This window comes from Ranitomeya variabilis, chromosome 8, assembly GCF_051348905.1.
Source record: "Ranitomeya variabilis isolate aRanVar5 chromosome 8, aRanVar5.hap1, whole genome shotgun sequence".
NCBI classification, from domain to species: domain Eukaryota; kingdom Metazoa; phylum Chordata; class Amphibia; order Anura; family Dendrobatidae; genus Ranitomeya; species Ranitomeya variabilis.
In genome coordinates, this window is record NC_135239.1 from 181157399 (window position 1) to 181175364 (window position 17966).

Below are 17966 nucleotides of genomic sequence, written 5' to 3' on the forward strand. Positions count from 1 at the left end.
TACTTGTAACCCAAAAGTTAGAGAGAAATTAATATGAAAAGCAACGCTTTAGTAAAAGCCTAAAATGTTTGAATTTTAGCCAGAATGTGACATCAGAAAAGTGGCCTATTGTTTCTATCAAGTTTTCTTCTTAAATATATTCTTTAACAGAAAATATTTTTTTTCCAATTTTCTTATCACTGTGTTTATATAAAGAAATTTCAACCAGGCCACTAAACCTAATACTACGCTCATACTTCCTGTTCTGTATATAAAACTTTTCAGCAGTCTCGTTATCATTACATACAAGACGACCATGAAGGATAAAACACATCTAGTTATAGTAGAAAACATATGATCCACCATGCTCAACAAGTAATGACACAGCTCCCCTACTCCCCCTTCCTTCATTTTGACCTTAGTCAAGGTCAGAGCATGCCCAGAAGGACAATGAGCTGTAGCCAATCTACTGTGACTCAATGCAGCCTAAGTGTGTGTCTAGATTTTATATTTTTAATGTAGATTGTGATTTGACAACGTAAAATAGAGTTACCATTGTTTTTTTCTATTTTAGTAATTTAATATGACAGATTGAAACAATATAGTCATTTTAGCTTTGGTTCAATGTCAACTATGATTTCCCAACACAAAAAAATTACTCACATTTAACAATAGCAGCTTAGCTGAGCGGTTAGAGGACTTCATCTATGTAAACATGATCTCTGGCAGTTCTAGCTGGCTGTATAAGTTGAAGAAGATCTCCAACCGAAATATTTATATACATATGAATCCATTGCTTAAGTTGCACAGTGCTAAAAAAGATTCCGATGTTAAGCTACTCGCCTTTGCAGGAGCGGCAACATTCTTCTTCTTCCAGATTTATTGCCGGGAGAAAATGGAGCATAATTTACATACAAAAAAGAATACTTGGTTTATGGATTTCTTCAGTTAAGAGTAAAAAGGATTTTCTGAAAAGCCAGAAATACTGTATTTTCTGGCGTATAAGACTACTTTTTAACCCCTGAAAATCTTCTTAAAAGTCGGGGGTCGTCTTATACGCCGGGTGCCGTCTTGTACGCCGAGTGCAGACACCAATGTGTATATGGTTGGTGGGGGGGAGTGGTCCCGATGACGAAGAGGGGGCGTCTCACAGGAAAGTGTGAGTGGAGTATCCCCCATTACCTCATTGTAGCTGCAGCATGGGGTCTCTGTGCTGGGGAGAGGCGGCAGCTGCTGCTCCTCTTTGTGCCGCATGGGTGCTGTGCTGTGGGGCGGTGGCCGCCGCCGCTCCCCAGCACCCCACACTGCAGCTACAATGAGGTAATGGGGGATACTCCACTCACACTTTCCTGTGAGATGCCCCCTCTTCGTCATCAGGACCACTCCCCCTCAAAAGGCACATTAGTCACCGGCCCTATAAGACGACATACGGCGTATAAGAAGACCCCCGACTTTTAAGAAGATATTATATTTTAACTGGAAAAGTTGGGGGGTCGTCTTATACGCCCAGTCGTCTTATATGCCGGAAAATACGGTACATACTGTAATCCAATTCCTAATATAGTCTCTGTAAGGCCGGGGTCACACTTTCGAGTGCAATGCCAGAAACTCACATCAATACCCGGAACTCGGGACTGGAGCATTCAGCTGCATAGAAATACATGCAGCCACACACTCCACTCCCGTGTGCTGGCGGCGGTGCCGGGTATTGATGTGAGAGACTCGCGCGAGTTTCTCGCATTGCACTGGCAAGTGTGATTCTGGCCTAATGCTCATTTCCTGGACCAATCAGAGGGTCACTAACTTTATATTTCCATATTTTTATGGTCTTTGGTTTGTACAGATATTTTGCAAACAAATGAGATTTAAAGTGGTTTCATGAGTTTACCGTTCCTTGGTGGAGACCATCCATATCTGATGGTTGAAGCTCTGACTCTACGAACTTCTCAATGAGTCTCTGACTCTGTAAGGTTAGTATGCTTTACAAATGCTGAGTTTTTTTCTGCTATGTTGGGTTACCTGTACACCATCTACACAGTAATTGCTGTAGTGGAAATTATAGCATGGTCATATTGACTTCAAGGGAACAAGTCTGCAATACCAAGTATAGCCGATACTATATAGATGGAGTGTAGATAAACAAAGCAGAGGAGGCTTCAGCATCAACCAAGCACCATGGCATCTTCAAATAACTGATTTGTGGAGTGCTGAGAGTCAGACCCCACTGATATCAGATGTTAGGCTACGTTCACATTTGCGGTCCTCGCCGCAGCGTCGGGCGCCGCAGCGGCGCCGCATGCGTCATGCGCCCCTATATTTAACATGGGGGCGCATGGACATGCGGCGCACTTGCGTTTTGCACCGCATGCGTCGCTGCGGCGCCCGCGTCGGTGCGCAGAGGACGCAGCAAGTTGCATTTTTGCTGCGTCCAAATTCAATGAAAAAAACGACGCATGCGGCGCAAAACGCAGCGTTGTGCATGCGTTTTGCTGCGTTTTTATTTGCGTTGTGCGTTGCGGCGCCGACGCTGCGGCGCACAACGCAAATGTGAACGTAGCCTTAATGGTCTTTCCTATTAGCAGAAAATCAATATTCTCATTCCTAAAACCTCTTTAGGTAAATAGAAAAATATAGAAAATACAGAGAATAGATAATAGAGAGAAGAGCAAAACTTCTATCAAGTTTGCCATCTCAATGCTATCCTTTGCGACAAGCACAGAATCACATGAAAAGATACTATAAGGCCTAAATGTCACCTATTGAACGCTAAAGTGGTATGTAGTTCAGTGCCATATAATATTGTCCAAACGGACAGAAAAAATTTACTCTTCTTCAACAATATCCTCTAGCTTTATTGAAACATCACTTTTATTATGTATTATTGAAAAACAATGACGTGATATACCCAATACTGAGACCACCAGTTGTCTTTTAGTAATTTACTAGGTCCCTAATGATGGAAACTCCAATATTTCTCTTGAATCAAGAACACTATTTTTTTAAACACTCCTATTGTTGGTTGGGTGTCCGCAGTACACACCATATATCACTTTGTCTCAAAAGGGACAGCCACCACAATTGTTAAAACCTAATACACCAAATTGTTTTGCCACTAATCCAGCTTCATCAGGGGTCCCTACTGCAAGGATTTTCCAATAGATCTTTCTAATTGAGAGCACTATTTCTCAGCTGTCCTATTGTTGGTGGCGTGTCTGCAATGCACACTAGACACCACTTACTTGTGCAAGGGGCAGCCACCACAATTGTTAAAACCCAACACATCAACATGTTTAGCTTTTATCCAGTTTCATCAGGGGTTTATAGCCATCAGCTCCTGTGCTCCTAATGAAGCCAGATTATTGGCTATCTCTGGCACAAGTAAGGTGGCGTGTATGGCAGACATGCCACTGACAACTTTTGCTGCAATAGGAGAGTTGTGAAATAGTGCTCACAATTAGACAGAGTTATTGGAAAATCCACATATTAGGGATTTAGACCAACAGTTGTACTTTAGTAATCTAGTTAGTTTTGGGTATATCATTGTGTTCATTTGAAGTAATACCTAATACAAATTTTAATAAGTAATAAGTAATACCTATTAAAAGTTTTAATAGTGTAAGTGGATATTTTGGAAGAAGGGTAAAGCTTTTCTGTTCATTTGGACAATTGTATATGCATCCTATATACCACCATTTCAGGTTACGTACCCTGTTTTTGTAGGAGTTCAGTGCCAAACCCTTTTCAATTATGTAGTAACTAGTGTGCACATTGGCTGTAGTCTAGGTCTAGGAAATGAGCTTTTATATGGTAGGAGACAAATACAGTATATTAGGAAATGAGACAATGTTTTCTTCTTTTCTGTTATTAAAATGGTTGTCCACTACTAGGAAAAGCCCTTCTTGATTAAAATGTTTGGCGCCGTTAAAATAATAAAGCCTATATTCACCTTCCAAGCCGGCGCTGTTCCCGCGGTGTCAGCACTCGCTCTCGCCGGGGTTCCCGTGCAGTTGTTGTGATATGTGACGTTGGCTCCCAATCAGCTTTGGCGTCACTGTCTCCGTCTTTGGACAAATCGAACATAAAGAGGAAGTCCGGACTGCAGATGATCTCAGACTTTCTCTTCCTGTTCAATTCGACAGGAGGTGGGGACAGTGACTCCAGCGTTGATTGGGCACCGGCGTCATGTATCTCAACAACTGCACTGGAGCCATGGGAGAAGAAGTGCCAACACCGCGGGAACGGCGCTGGCACGGGAGGCGAGTATAAGCTTTATTATTTTATGGGGGCCAGGGTAGGGGTATGAGAAGAAGTTGTCCAAGTAGAGGACAACTTTTGTAATGATTATTTAGTGACCGAGAATCCTCATTAAATTCTCCCAATTCAGAACTTACTTAAAGGCCAATGTGGAGAATTCCATGAGGCATCGAAGGAAATGTAATTACTTAACATTTTCATTAAATACATGTATTTTCTTTAGTATAAACAAGTAATATCACAATGCCAAAAAACTGTTTAGTCATATAGAAACATACAATACAAGAATTCACCATGTATTAGCAATTAAGTCTTTTTTTCCCTTGGCTAAAAGAAAACAGGTAAATCTATTGGCCATTATATGGATAGGTCATAAACAAGGAAAATGAGCACAAAACAAGAACTACATAATAACAAGCATTTTCATAGACATACATTACCAGCTGGAATGGTCATAACTGTGTACATTAGATGAAAAGAATATCCTATAGAAACACCATGCTTCATAAAATCCAAGGTATAAAAATTTTACAACACGCTATACATGTGTCTAGAGAGCTATAAAACATGAACCAGAATCACAACATTACATAAACTTGGCACTAAAAAAAAATCTCATACAATACTGTTTTTATAATCAGTCACTTATAGAATATAATAAAAAAAAAAATCACTTGGAGCATAATACAGTGTACACTTTAAAATTAAACATGTTAAAATTTGTGCGAAACAGGTGAGCCTCTATTAATTGAGTGAAATAATATTCTTTTCATATTCTTATTTTACAAAACAACAACTTTCCAAATAAAATATCCCTTAGAAGTGCGTTTCTTTTTCTGTAATGGCCGATATGGTTCCATCACCTTTAAGCTGGGCGTCACAGTCGTGTACGGCATTTGTACAAGCGGCGGCTCTTAGATTCCCTCTCATTTTTAAATCTGGGCTGGGTAATATTAAAGATTTAAATCGCTGCAAAAAAAAGGAAAGTGTTACATTAGGTTAGGGGCAAGAAAATTATACAAAGAAAATTGTACAATTTTTCATGCAAATATGAACAAATGCAGCTCTACAACTTTGTTTCCCTTTGTAAATTAATAGATTTAAAATGCTTACTACCTTACTCTTCTACTACATATAGCGCCCTGTCATGGCGCAGTGTACCACCCCTACTATCACCAGTTGTTCCTTCCAGCCTTCGTTCTTCCATTAAGGTCCTCAGTGCTCGACTTCCTGTTCCCCGATGCTACGCTTTGTTCTGGTCCTTGCACATTTGGCCTCTTACATAGTCCCGCCACGGTGCCGCACTTCTATTGGGTCTCCTGTTGAAGCTGCACTTGCGCTCTGCAGATTTCCGGCTTCTTGAATGGCTTCTTGAATAGTCATACTTTATCATAAATTAAAATAGAGCTATTTCGGCACCAGTCCTTCCCAATAATAGCATAAATTATTGCCACATGTGGAGCAGTTTGCCATATTCAGAAAATATTGGTGGTGCTCACGTTGGAAATAACTCAATGTCATCCATGAAAAAGTGAAACGCGGCACTCACCAGGTTCTGTGGTAAAATCCTTTATTCCATTAATGTAGCAAAAAAGGGGTAGGCAGGGAGTGAGCGGACTGTGAAGGACGACGGACATTTTCAAGGTGCTTCTACGGGGCCAAACCATGCACTGACGTAATACTACTTCCTTTTTAGTGGTGGGTATGTACTTTCAGTCACTACATCATTATTAAAAACATCTAAAAACAATCAGACTATGGATATATCTAATCTATTATTTAATCCTAAAGTAAATTGGCCATTGTTTTTTAGGATCCACCTGCCTTAATTTTTTTAACAGCAATTGATTGTGATTACAACCTTGCCCGGTTTTTAGGAAACACAATACAAGACCCCTTTTTGCTCGTTTGAGGGAGATTTTTAGATGAATTATTACTGGTAAAGGATCCCCCCCCAACTCATTAAACATACACAGGAGCATCATAATGCTAATCGTAGAACTTTTGCAGGGATTTAAAAAGTTAGGTATCCCATGCAAGGTGGTAATCACAACCAATTACTGTTAAAAAATGAAGGAAGGTGGATCCTAAAAACTGATGCTCAAGGTCCTTTAGCTTTAAATGATAGATTAGATATGTCTGTATTCTTGTAATTGATTGTTTTTAGATGTTTTAATAATGTTTGTATCATATGCACATAACAGATGTAGTGATGGATATTACGTACCCACCTTTAGAAAGGAAGTTGTATCACGTCAGTGCATGGACCCGTAGAATCACCTTGACAGCGCAAAACCGCCTTTGTCCTTCACAGTCTCCTGCTCACTCCCTGCCTACCATTTTGTTTGCTACATTGATTGAATAAAGTATTTTACCATAGAACCTGGTGAGTGCTGCATTTCACTTTTTCTTGGATGACATAAGCATAGGTTACAGGCCATTCCATTATTACCTAATGCCTGAATTAATATAAAGCCCTGTCACAATGCATTGTACTACACTTGCCATCGCCTGATGCTCCTCTTCCAGCCTTCACTTTTGTCAGGGTCCTTTGTGCTGAGATTCCTGTTCTCACTGGTTCTCCTTACTTCGGCCCTTGCACATTTGGCCTCTTGCTCAACGCTGCTGCCCTCCCGTCAGGTTCCCTGTGGATGCAACACTTGTCCTATACTCTCCAGATATCTGACTTCTTGAATGGCCAATGCATGTCAATACACTCCTTCAGTCAATGCGTAGTTGTCATAGGCATAGTTTATAGGCCATTCAAATACCACCTAATACCTGAGTGTTTATATAGTGCCTTGACACAACGCATTGTACTAGACCTACCACTGCCAGTCTTCACACTTCGGTCAGGTTACTCAAAGCTCGGCTTTCCATTTCTCGATGCTAGTCTTTGCTTTGGCCCTTGCACATTTCACATCTGTCTCAATTCCACTGCCCTCCTGTAGGGTCTCCTGCAGATTTCTGGCTTCTCAAAGGGTTAACGCATGTCAAAGTGCAATACCCGCTAGGGCTGTGGGGTACTCGGAACCGAGTCAGATGATTCTTAAAGGGGTGCTCAAGGCAGCAGTGACTCGGTTTGTGGCACTGGGCATGCAATAAAAGTGATGAGGGGATTAAAGTTTATATAGGAAAGGGGATTGTTCGTGACTCCACCTGTGGTACTCAGCTAGGGTTGGCTGATGCTGCTTAAAGGGACTGCTGGAACTGATGGTAATGCAGCTGGGATGGTTCTGCTCCCCACAGGTGGAGCGTGGTCCCAGGGTTACCTGTACAGTTTTGTAAGGGGATTGTGGATGTTGGAATGCAGGACTGAGGGTGCGGGAAAGGAATAGAGGACACAAGGGCTACAGTATTCTTTACCCTTAATCCTTGGTTGAAGGTGCAGTCCAGAGCACAGGTAACAGGTGGTAATGGAGAACCAGGCAGCCTGGAAGTATTTCAGGGTCCCCCTAGCCAGGTGGATTTGGAGGCCTTCCCTCTGCATTGCTCCCTAGGTCCTTGGTTCCTTAAGCTCCCCACAAGTCCCTATTACAGTCTCTCCATTAAATGGAACATTTTCCTGCATGGCAGGCAGCTTGAGCCTGTTACAGGTGTCACTCCCTTGTGGTGACTCGGGGCTCTAGTATGCTGCTGTGCCTCAGGGTGCCAGATGGGGCAAAGAGACCTGAAATCTCCTGCCTCCAGATTTAGTTGCAGGGCCTGTAGTTCCCACACGACCATGGAGTCCGGTGTCCGTTTTTTGGCTCTCAGTTCTGGGGTGAGCTCAGTCGCAGCTCCAATCCCCCAGGTTCTCCTCACTTGCCTCTTCCTCCTTCACTCTCTCAGACTCTGACTGAAATGGACTAACTCCAACTCCAGGCCAGAATTGATAGGGAAGCTCCCCTGAAATCAGGTGTTAGAGCTCCCCCTTCTGGTCTGGAGTAGGAAAGGTGTTGCATGCTGATGTACCTGGAAAGGGGATCCCTCCTTGCTTCCAGGCATGACATCACCCCATGTGAGGGAGGCAATGCCACTGTGGCAAACCAGACTCCTCGGGTGCCACAAAAGCACTCCTTCAGCCAATGCCTAATAGTTATAGGTATAGTTTACTGGCCATTCCCTTTCTACCTAATACCTGAGTAATAAGAATATCCTGTGGGAAATTCCAAATCTCCTTAAAGGGGTTAGGCGTGAAGAACTCAGAATTTCTCACACTTTTCTTCCTGGTTTGTCATCTGTTAAATGTGTTAGCAATCCAATGGGTCTATCCCATCCCAGGAAGGACTTGCGACATTCATTGAGCACAATAGTAAGTCAAGTTAGCACAATGCCTCCCTGCTGAAGCTAGAAACACAGACTGGTACATATTTTTCAGAGCACACGCCATGCCTATACAGCCCTGTAGCCCCTAAACCTAGTACCACCAGTATATAATCCAAAAATTATAGGTAATAATACACTGGCAGCATATGAACATCAATGGATAAACCAGAGAGATTGGTAGTGATCTTGTACTCATAGTTTAGTCTCCTGTCTCAACTTTTTCTTAACGCACAGTATTTCTATCTGAGGGTAATGGATGGGCTATGGTTTGTGGTTGTACCCATTTTCTTTCTAATTGAACTACCAGGTGCTTCATAATGATATAGTCGAGGCAATTACTGGAATAATCTGCTGCCAACTAATTAGCTTTACAAGATTTTCCGAGCAGTCTTGCACTAGAGGTTCAGTATAACAATTTAGGAGTCTTTACAGGTGTAAATCATGCCCCTTTTTGTGATTTTGGCTCATGTTTTGGTGGGTACTAACCAATGAGCCAGCGAGGCACAACTAACTGCAGTGTTTTAGAAGACCATTTTCCACTTCAGTTCATCAACCCACTCACTGAGAAAGATTCACTTTACTAATATTAAGTATTTTGCACATTATTCTATTAAACCCCCCAAAACCTCACTGTCATGGTTCCACCCCTCGGAGTGTCTGGGATGCAGTTACTGACAGCTCGGCCGTCCAATCTGGCATAGGGGTGTGCTGAAGCTTTCAGTACGTTGATTGACAGCTTGGCCATCCAATCTGGTACAGGGACATGTTGAGCTGTTAGTGTGTTGATTGACAACTCAACTATCCAATCTGAGACTGTGAGGCGTCTGCTGTCTCATGTGTTCACTATTCCAGTTAATTGCCATGCTTCTTAACTGAGCTGTGTCTCCCAGAACTCTGCCAGATATACATTCAGCCTGTGAGGTTTGTACTGTGTTCTCTGTGCCTTCAGTTCTGTTTGTTTGATCTGTTGCCTGACCTTGGACTTTGTTCTGACCATCCACCTGTTTACCCCCTTCAGCTCTGATCCATTATCCTCCCGGTACTCTGACTTCGGTACGTTATCTGACTCCATGAAATACAGAATAATTCTGAAAATTTGTATTTTATCATCGTGAACATTTGAGAACTTTTACCTCTGATATTGTCCCTTCGGTCTTCCACACCTTTACTATTATCCACAGTGGAATGCAGACCATCGATGACAGCGCCATCATCCACCCTATACCATAACCCCATGTCGGGTAGGTGTATACATTATTGTACTTTAGTGGCTTGTACTTCACCAAGAAAAATATAAAGATGCTCTGTAATAAAAGTGAAAAGCAAAATAAATTATAAAAACACTTCATTGGTAGTTTTTTTTAATCAACTTTGATACACACAGCCCAGACTCCTAAGCATAGGAAAAACAGGGATTTCAAGATTTCAGTCATTGCATCACTTGTTACATTAAATCTTTTCCCATTAAGTTTATCGAAAAGTGCTGCAATACTTTTTATTTCGCCTAAGCAAATAAATATAGATAAAACCTTAAAGTAGTTTTCTGGTTTTACTGTACATAAAAACTAAAAACAGAGTTATCACAGTCATGCTTTACAACTAATTAAAAAAGTATTGCTTGGTAAATGGTTATAATTACTGACAATTAGATCGTAAATTGTCATCAACAATTAACACTAGATACGAATGCTTAGTCAATATTATAAAAAAAAAAAAAAAACTATACTAAAACTTACAGCACAAATTCCAGGGGTGAAAACCATCCAACACCATTTAATTAAGAAGAATGGACGGTGCCCAATCATGTCTTCAATATTGTCGTAAAACCGATTGCTTCCTAAAAATACGAATGGTAATATTAAGGCAACATATCAGCCTCCCATTATCAATACTACCTGAAGAAAAACGTGGTTAAAAGACTGGCTTCAATGCACATCAATACTACATAGCATAAAATGTCTAATCTGTCAAAGTTCAATTTTCTAAAGCATATGCTCATTAGACTAGTGTTTCCCAAATTGCAGTAATCGGTGCCCCCACCAGATCTTGTTTTCAGAATTTCCTTAGTTTTGCACAGGTGCATGTTTCAAGTCCACAGAATGTCAATTTCTCCTGGGGGTATGCTGAGTTTTCCTTGTGGAATGTCCCCATAGACTTGTGTTAAGTGCGGAAATTCCACAGGTAAAAAACGCACATGCATTTTAAGCGTGTTTTCATGGCGGAAAAGCATAAAAAACGCATGTAATTCGCACCTAAGTGAATAAAAGTTTTGTCAAAGCAAAAAAACTGAAAATATTTTTTTAAAAAAGCAGCTTTATTCAAAGCATGACACTTCCAAAAGTCAAATCGTGATAAAATTGCACGTTAAAAAATTCACACAAAAACACGGTGAAAAAAACGCAAAGTAACATAATTTAACCCGCTACTTGCCAAATTAGAAATTTCCATTTTACGGATTTTTCAGAAAAGGGCGTCCCAATATTCAATTAAAAATGTCAATGACATGATTTCCTATTTTGAAAACATTCATTTTACAAACACAACACAAAAAATTGGACCTAATTATAAAAATTATAAAATCATAGCTGCTAGAAGCTAAAGATTAGGTGTCCCAAAAAAGGACATTGGTAGATAATGGCTTAATTAAGCAATAGGTGCAGAAAACGAACAAGGTGCAGAATGTAGGTTAGCCTCCTAAAGAGAATCTTTCAACAAATGTTACGTTTTGAACTGGACACAAGATAATGATGGCTGCTGAACTGAATCAAACTTTTTTTTTTAACTTAATTTCTCCGTTGTGGCGATAGTAGAAATCAAAGTATTTCGCTAGTAATGAGTTAAATTTTGTTAAGCCAAAGTGGGTGTTATCAAATAACTGACATAAGGAGAAGTAGGCACCCCCAATGAAAACACCCCCTTCGATGTAAGAAAAGTTAACTCGTTAGGTGCCAAATACTTTGATTTCTGATATCTCCGCAACAGAGGCGAAACGTAAAAAAAAATAAAGAAAAAATGATTCTGCTCTGCAGCCGCTATTCCATCATGTGTCCGGTTCAACATGGTAAAAAAAAATCTTTATTTGATCCACACATACTGGATTGTATTCTTTAAAATAAATGCTAAAGAACTTACCATAAATCCAACCTATGCAGATACATTCAAACACGGCAACGAACAGAAGACACATTCCACTGGCAGCATACGAGTCAAAGAGCTGAAAGACATACATTCCACCCTAGGAGACAAAAAGAACTATTAATGGAATATATTTTTACGTTTCATGCAATATGATGTAATAATAACGGAATATAGCTAAACAATTATTCCACTTTCATTTATAAAACAGTTAAATCACAATAATAAAACATCCCACAGGGCCCTAGGGCTGCAGCCTCCCAATAATAATATTTAAAATTGGCAAAGGACAACTATGACTATTGCAATGATCTCAATCAAGCTCGGGAATAACCCTTACGCTATGTGCAGATGACCGTATGTTTTCTAATCTGAGAAAATCAGGTCAATTATGCAAATCACACTCGGAACAAACTCTGATCAGGATATCAGCATAGTGTGATCCAAATCTCTTGGATGAGGAGAAGATGGGGAACAAAAATGTGTCCATCACCTCCATTGTGTCAGTTTGTGGAAATCAGACTGCACTCAGATGTCATCTGAGTGCAGTTGGATGGTTTCTACAGGCTTACTGACTTATATGGCCGAGTGCCTTCTAAATATTGCATAAAACTCATGCATACTATGATTTTTTCCCCCAGAGGAAAAAATAGGACATGTGCATGACTGTTGTGAATTTGGATTCTGGGCTCCCCCGGTGGCCGCTTGTGGAATTGGACTTGTCTTCCTCTTTCCTGTTTCACCTGGTTCCATCAGTAGTGGGTGTCGCTATTTAAGCTCATTTCTCTGGTGGTTTCTTGCCGGTCAACAATGTTATCTGATGCCTCTCAGTGCTTGTTCCTGCTTCTAGACAACTACTAGATAAGTTGGACTTTTGTCCATGTTTTGTTTTGCCTATTTGTTCCAGTTCACAGCTGAAGTTTTGTTACTGTGTCTGGAAAGCTCTCGTTGATCAGGGATTGCCACTCTGGCGTTATGAGTTAATGCCAGAGTTTAAGGTAATCTCTGGATGGTGTTTTGTTAGTGTTTTTCTGCTGACCATGAAAGTATACTATCTGTCTTCTGCTATCTAGTAAGCGGACCTCAAATTTGCTAAGACTATTTTCCTGCTGCGTTTGTTGTTTCATCTGAACTCACCGTCATTATATGTGGGGGGCTACTGTCTTCTTTGGAATATTTCTCTAGAGGTGAGCCAGGTCTTATATTTCCCTCTGCTAGCTATTTAGGTCTTAGGCCAGAGCTGGGCATCTAGCGATAAATAGGAAATGCTACCTGGCTATTTCTAGTTGCGCGGCAGGCTTAGTTCATGGTCAGTATAGTTCCATCTTCCGAGAGCTTGTCCCTCTATAGGCTTGCTATGATCTCTGCCTGCAGAGATCATGACAGTTTGACCGGCCAATAAAGTGTTAAAGACCCAGGTTGAGAAAGGAGAGTTATAAGAAGTCTGCTGGAATTTTTTTTTTTTTTTCCTCCAGTCTGCCTTGCTGCAGTCTTTTTTCTCTCTCTCCTCCTAATCTCTGTATGCTCTGTGTGCACCTGACAATAATGGATCTCCAGAGTGTAACTGCGGGTTTGAATAATCTCATCACGAAAGTACAAAATTTACAAGATTTTGTGGTACATGCTCCGGTATCTGAGCCGAGAATTCCTTTGCCGGAGTTCTTCACAGGGAATAGAGCTAGCTTCCAGAATTTCCGAAATAATTGTAAGCTTTATTTGTCCCTGAAGTCTCGTTCAGCTGGAGACCCTGCTCAGCAGGTTAGGATTGTGATTTCCTTGCTCAGGGGTGACCCTCAAGATTGGGCCTTCTCATTGCCAGCAGGGGATCCTGCGTTACGCGATGTGGATGCGTTTTTTCTGGCCTTGGGCTTGCTTTATGAGGAACCTCATTTGGAACTTCAGGCAGAAAAAACTTTGATGGCACTATCTCAGGGGCAAGACGAAGCTGAAGTTTTCTGCCAAAAATTCCGTAAATGGTCTGTGCTTACTCTGTGGAATGAGTGCGCCTTGGCGGCAACTTTCAGAGAAGGTCTCTCTGATGCCGTTAAGGATGTTATGGTGGGGTTCCCTTTGCCTGCAGGTCTGAATGAGTCCATGACAATGGCTATTCAGATTGATAGGCGTCTGCGGGAGCGCAAACCGGTGCACCATCTGGCGGTGTCTATGGAAAAGACGCCAGAAAGTATGCAGTGTGATAGAATTCTGTCCAGGAGCGAGCGACAGAATTTTAGACGGAAGAATGGATTGTGTTTCTATTGTGGGGATTCTACTCATGTTATATCAGCATGCTCTAGGCGTACAAAGAAGCTTGATAAGTCTGTTTCCATTGGCACCATTCAGTCTAAGTTTATTTTGTCTGTAACCCTGATTTGCTCTTTGTCATCCATTGCCACGGACGCCTATGTTGACTCTGGCGCCGCTCTGAGTCTTATGGATTGGTCCTTTGCCAATCGTTGTGGTTTTGATTTAGAGCCTTTGGAGACTCTTATTCCTCTGAAGGGGATTGACTCCACCCCATTGGCTAATAATAAACCACAATACTGGACACAAGTAACCATGCGTATCAATCCGGATCACCAGGAGATTATTCGTTTCCTGGTGCTGTATAATTTACATGACGATTTGGTACTGGGATTGCCATGGTTGCAGTCTCACAACCCAGTCTTGGACTGGAGAGCAATGTCTGTGTTGAGCTGGGGATGTAAGGGTATTCATGGGGACGTACCTTTGGTTTCTATTTCGTCGTCCATTCCCTCTGAAGTCCCTGAGTTCCTCTCTGATTATCAAGACGTCTTTGACGAACCCAAGCTTGGGTCGTTACCTCCGCACCGTGAGTGCGATTGTGCCATAGATTTGATACCGGGTTGTAAATATCCAAAGGGTCGTTTGTTTAATTTGTCTGTGCCGGAACATGCTGCTATGCGGGAATATATAAAGGAGTCTTTGGAAAAGGGACATATTCGTCCATCTTCTTCTCCCTTGGGAGCTGGGTTTTTCTTTGTCTCAAAAAAAGACGGCTCTTTGAGACCATGTATTGATTATCGGCTTCTGAATAAGATCACTGTTAAGTATCAATACCCATTGCCATTGCTTACTGATTTGTTTGCTCGTATAGAGGGTGCTAAGTGGTTCTCTAAAATTGATCTTCGTGGGGCGTATAATTTGGTGCGGATCAGGCAGGGGGATGAGTGGAAGACCGCATTTAATACGCCCGAGGGCCACTTTGAGTATTTGGTCATGCCTTTTGGTCTTTCTAATGCCCCTTCAGTTTTCCAGTCTTTTATGCATGATATTTTCCGCGATTTTCTGGATAAATTTATGATAATATATCTGGATGATATTCTGATTTTTTCTGATGACTGGGACTCTCATGTCCAGCAGGTCAGGAGAGTTTTTCAGGTTCTGCGGTCTAATTCTTTATGTGTGAAGGGGTCTAAGTGCGTTTTTGGGGTCCAGAAAATTTCCTTTTTGGGGTATATTTTTTCTCCCTCTTCCATTGAGATGGATCCCGTCAAGGTGCAAGCTATTTGTGACTGGACTCAGCCCTCCTCTCTTAAGGGTCTTCAGAGATTTTTGGGCTTTGCCAACTTTTACCGCCGATTTATTGCTGGTTTTTCGGATGTCGTTAAACCACTGACTGATTTGACCAGACAAGGCGCTGATGTTGCTAATTGGTCCCCTCATGCTGTAGAGGCCTTTCAGGAGCTTAAGCGCCGTTTTGCCTCTGCCCCTGTGTTGCGTCAGCCTGATGTGAATCTGCCTTTTCAGGTTGAGGTTGACGCTTCGGAGATCGGAGCTGGGGCAGTGTTGTCGCAGAAAGGTTCCGACTGCTCCGTCATTAGGCCTTGTGCCTTCTTTTCTCGCAAATTTTCGCCCGCAGAGCGGAATTATGATGTTGGGAATCGGGAGCTTTTGGCCATGAAGTGGGCGTTTGAGGAGTGGCGCCATTGGCTCGAGGGGGCTAGGCATCAGGTGGTGGTATTGACTGACCACAAAAATTTGATTTATCTTGAGACTGCCAGACGCCTGAATCCTAGACAGGCGCGCTGGTCTTTATTTTTTTCTCGCTTTAATTTTGTGGTGTCATACCTACCGGGTTCTAAGAATGTTAAGGCAGATGCCCTTTCTAGGAGTTTTGACCCGGACTCTCCTGGTAATTCTGAACCCACAGGTATCCTTAGGGAGGGAGTAATTTTGTCGGCCGTTTCTCCTGATCTGCGGCGGTCCTTGCAAGAGTTTCAGGCGGATAGACCGGATCGTTGTCCGCCTGATAGACTGTTTGTTCCGGATGATTGGACCAGCAGAGTCATCTCTGAGGTACATTCTTCTGCATTGGCAGGTCATCCCGGAATTTTTGGTACCAGGGATTTGGTGGCAAGATCCTTCTGGTGGCCTTCCCTGTCACGAGATGTGCGAGTCTTTGTGCAGTCATGTGACGTTTGTGCTCGGGCCAAGTCTTGTAGTTCTCGGGCTAGCGGACTGCTGTTGCCCTTGCCTATTCCTAAGAGGCCTTGGACACACATCTCGATGGATTTTATTTCAGATCTGCCTGTTTCCCAGAAGATGTCTGTCATCTGGGTGGTCTGTGACCGTTTCTCTAAAATGGTCCATTTGGTTCCTCTGCCCAAGTTGCCTTCTTCTTCTGAGTTGGTTCCTCTGTTTTTTCAGAATGTTGTCCGATTGCACGGTATTCCTGAGAATATTGTTTCTGACAGAGGTACCCAATTTGTGTCTAGATTTTGGCGGGCATTCTGTGCTAGGATGGGCATAGATTTGTCTTTTTCATCTGCTTTTCACCCTCAGACTAATGGCCAGACCGAGCGGACTAATCAGACCCTTGAGACATATCTGAGGTGTTTTGTCTCTGCTGACCAGGATGATTGGGTTGCTTTTTTGCCATTGGCAGAGTTCGCCCTCAATAATCGGGCCAGTTCTTCCACCTTGGTGTCCCCGTTTTTCTGTAATTTGGGGTTTCACCCTCGATTTTCCTCCGGTCAGGTGGAATCCTCGGATTGTCCTGGAGTGGATGCGGTGGTGGAGAGATTGCATCACATCTGGGGGCAGGTTATGGACAATTTGAAGTTGTCCCAGGAGAAGACTCAGCGTTTTGCCAACCGTCATCGTCGTGTTGGTTCTCGGCTTTGTGTTGGAGATTTAGTGTGGTTGTCTTCTCGTTTTGTCCCTATGAGGGTCTCTTCTCCTAAGTTTAAACCTCGGTTCATCGGCCCTTATAGAATATTGGAGATTCTTAATCCTGTTTCTTTCCGTTTGGACCTCCCTGCGTCCTTTTCCATTCATAACGTTTTTCATCGGTCGTTATTGCGCAGGTATGAGGTACCTGTTGTACCTTCAGTTGAGCCTCCTGCTCCGGTGTTGGTTGAGGGTGAGTTGGAGTACGTTGTGGAGAAAATTTTGGACTCTCGTGTTTCCAGACGGAAACTCCAGTATCTGGTCAACTGGAAGGGTTACGGCCAGGAGGATAATTCTTGGGTCAATGCATCTGATGTTCATGCTTCTGATCTTGTTCGTGCCTTCCATAGGGCTCATCCTGGTCGCCCTGGTGGATCTGGTGAGGGTTCGGTGCCCCCTCCTTGAGGGGGGGGTACTGTTGTGAATTTGGATTCTGGGCTCCCCCGGTGGCCGCTTGTGGAATTGGACTTGTCTTCCTCTTTCCTGTTTCACCTGGTTCCATCAGTAGTGGGTGTCGCTATTTAAGCTCATTTCTCTGGTGGTTTCTTGCCGGTCAACAATGTTATCTGATGCCTCTCAGTGCTTGTTCCTGCTTCTAGACAACTACTAGATAAGTTGGACTTTTGTCCATGTTTTGTTTTGCCTATTTGTTCCAGTTCACAGCTGAAGTTTTGTTACTGTGTCTGGAAAGCTCTCGTTGATCAGGGATTGCCACTCTGGCGTTATGAGTTAATGCCAGAGTTTAAGGTAATCTCTGGATGGTGTTTTGTTAGTGTTTTTCTGCTGACCATGAAAGTATACTATCTGTCTTCTGCTATCTAGTAAGCGGACCTCAAATTTGCTAAGACTATTTTCCTGCTGCGTTTGTTGTTTCATCTGAACTCACCGTCATTATATGTGGGGGGCTACTGTCTTCTTTGGAATATTTCTCTAGAGGTGAGCCAGGTCTTATATTTCCCTCTGCTAGCTATTTAGGTCTTAGGCCAGAGCTGGGCATCTAGCGATAAATAGGAAATGCTACCTGGCTATTTCTAGTTGCGCGGCAGGCTTAGTTCATGGTCAGTATAGTTCCATCTTCCGAGAGCTTGTCCCTCTATAGG

At 42.4% G+C, this 17966-nt stretch overlaps 1 protein-coding gene across 4 annotated transcripts in view; it reads right to left on the bottom strand.

Annotated features, from left to right (window-relative positions):
- Positions 1 to 4472: 4472 nt before the first annotated feature.
- Positions 4473 to 17966, bottom strand: part of SLC6A11 (solute carrier family 6 member 11) — a 342972-nt gene continuing 329478 nt past the window's right edge. For all 4 annotated transcript variants that reach the window (XM_077277724.1, XM_077277721.1, XM_077277722.1 and 1 more), the window contains exons 12-15: positions 11674 to 11776; positions 10278 to 10378; positions 9675 to 9845; positions 4473 to 5202 (exon numbers count right to left, since the gene is read on the bottom strand). In XM_077277724.1, coding sequence (XP_077133839.1) covers positions 5050 to 5202; positions 9675 to 9845; positions 10278 to 10378; positions 11674 to 11776 — 528 coding nt within the window. In that variant the 3' untranslated portion in view covers positions 4473 to 5049. The remainder of the gene's footprint in view (positions 5203 to 9674; positions 9846 to 10277; positions 10379 to 11673; positions 11777 to 17966) is intronic.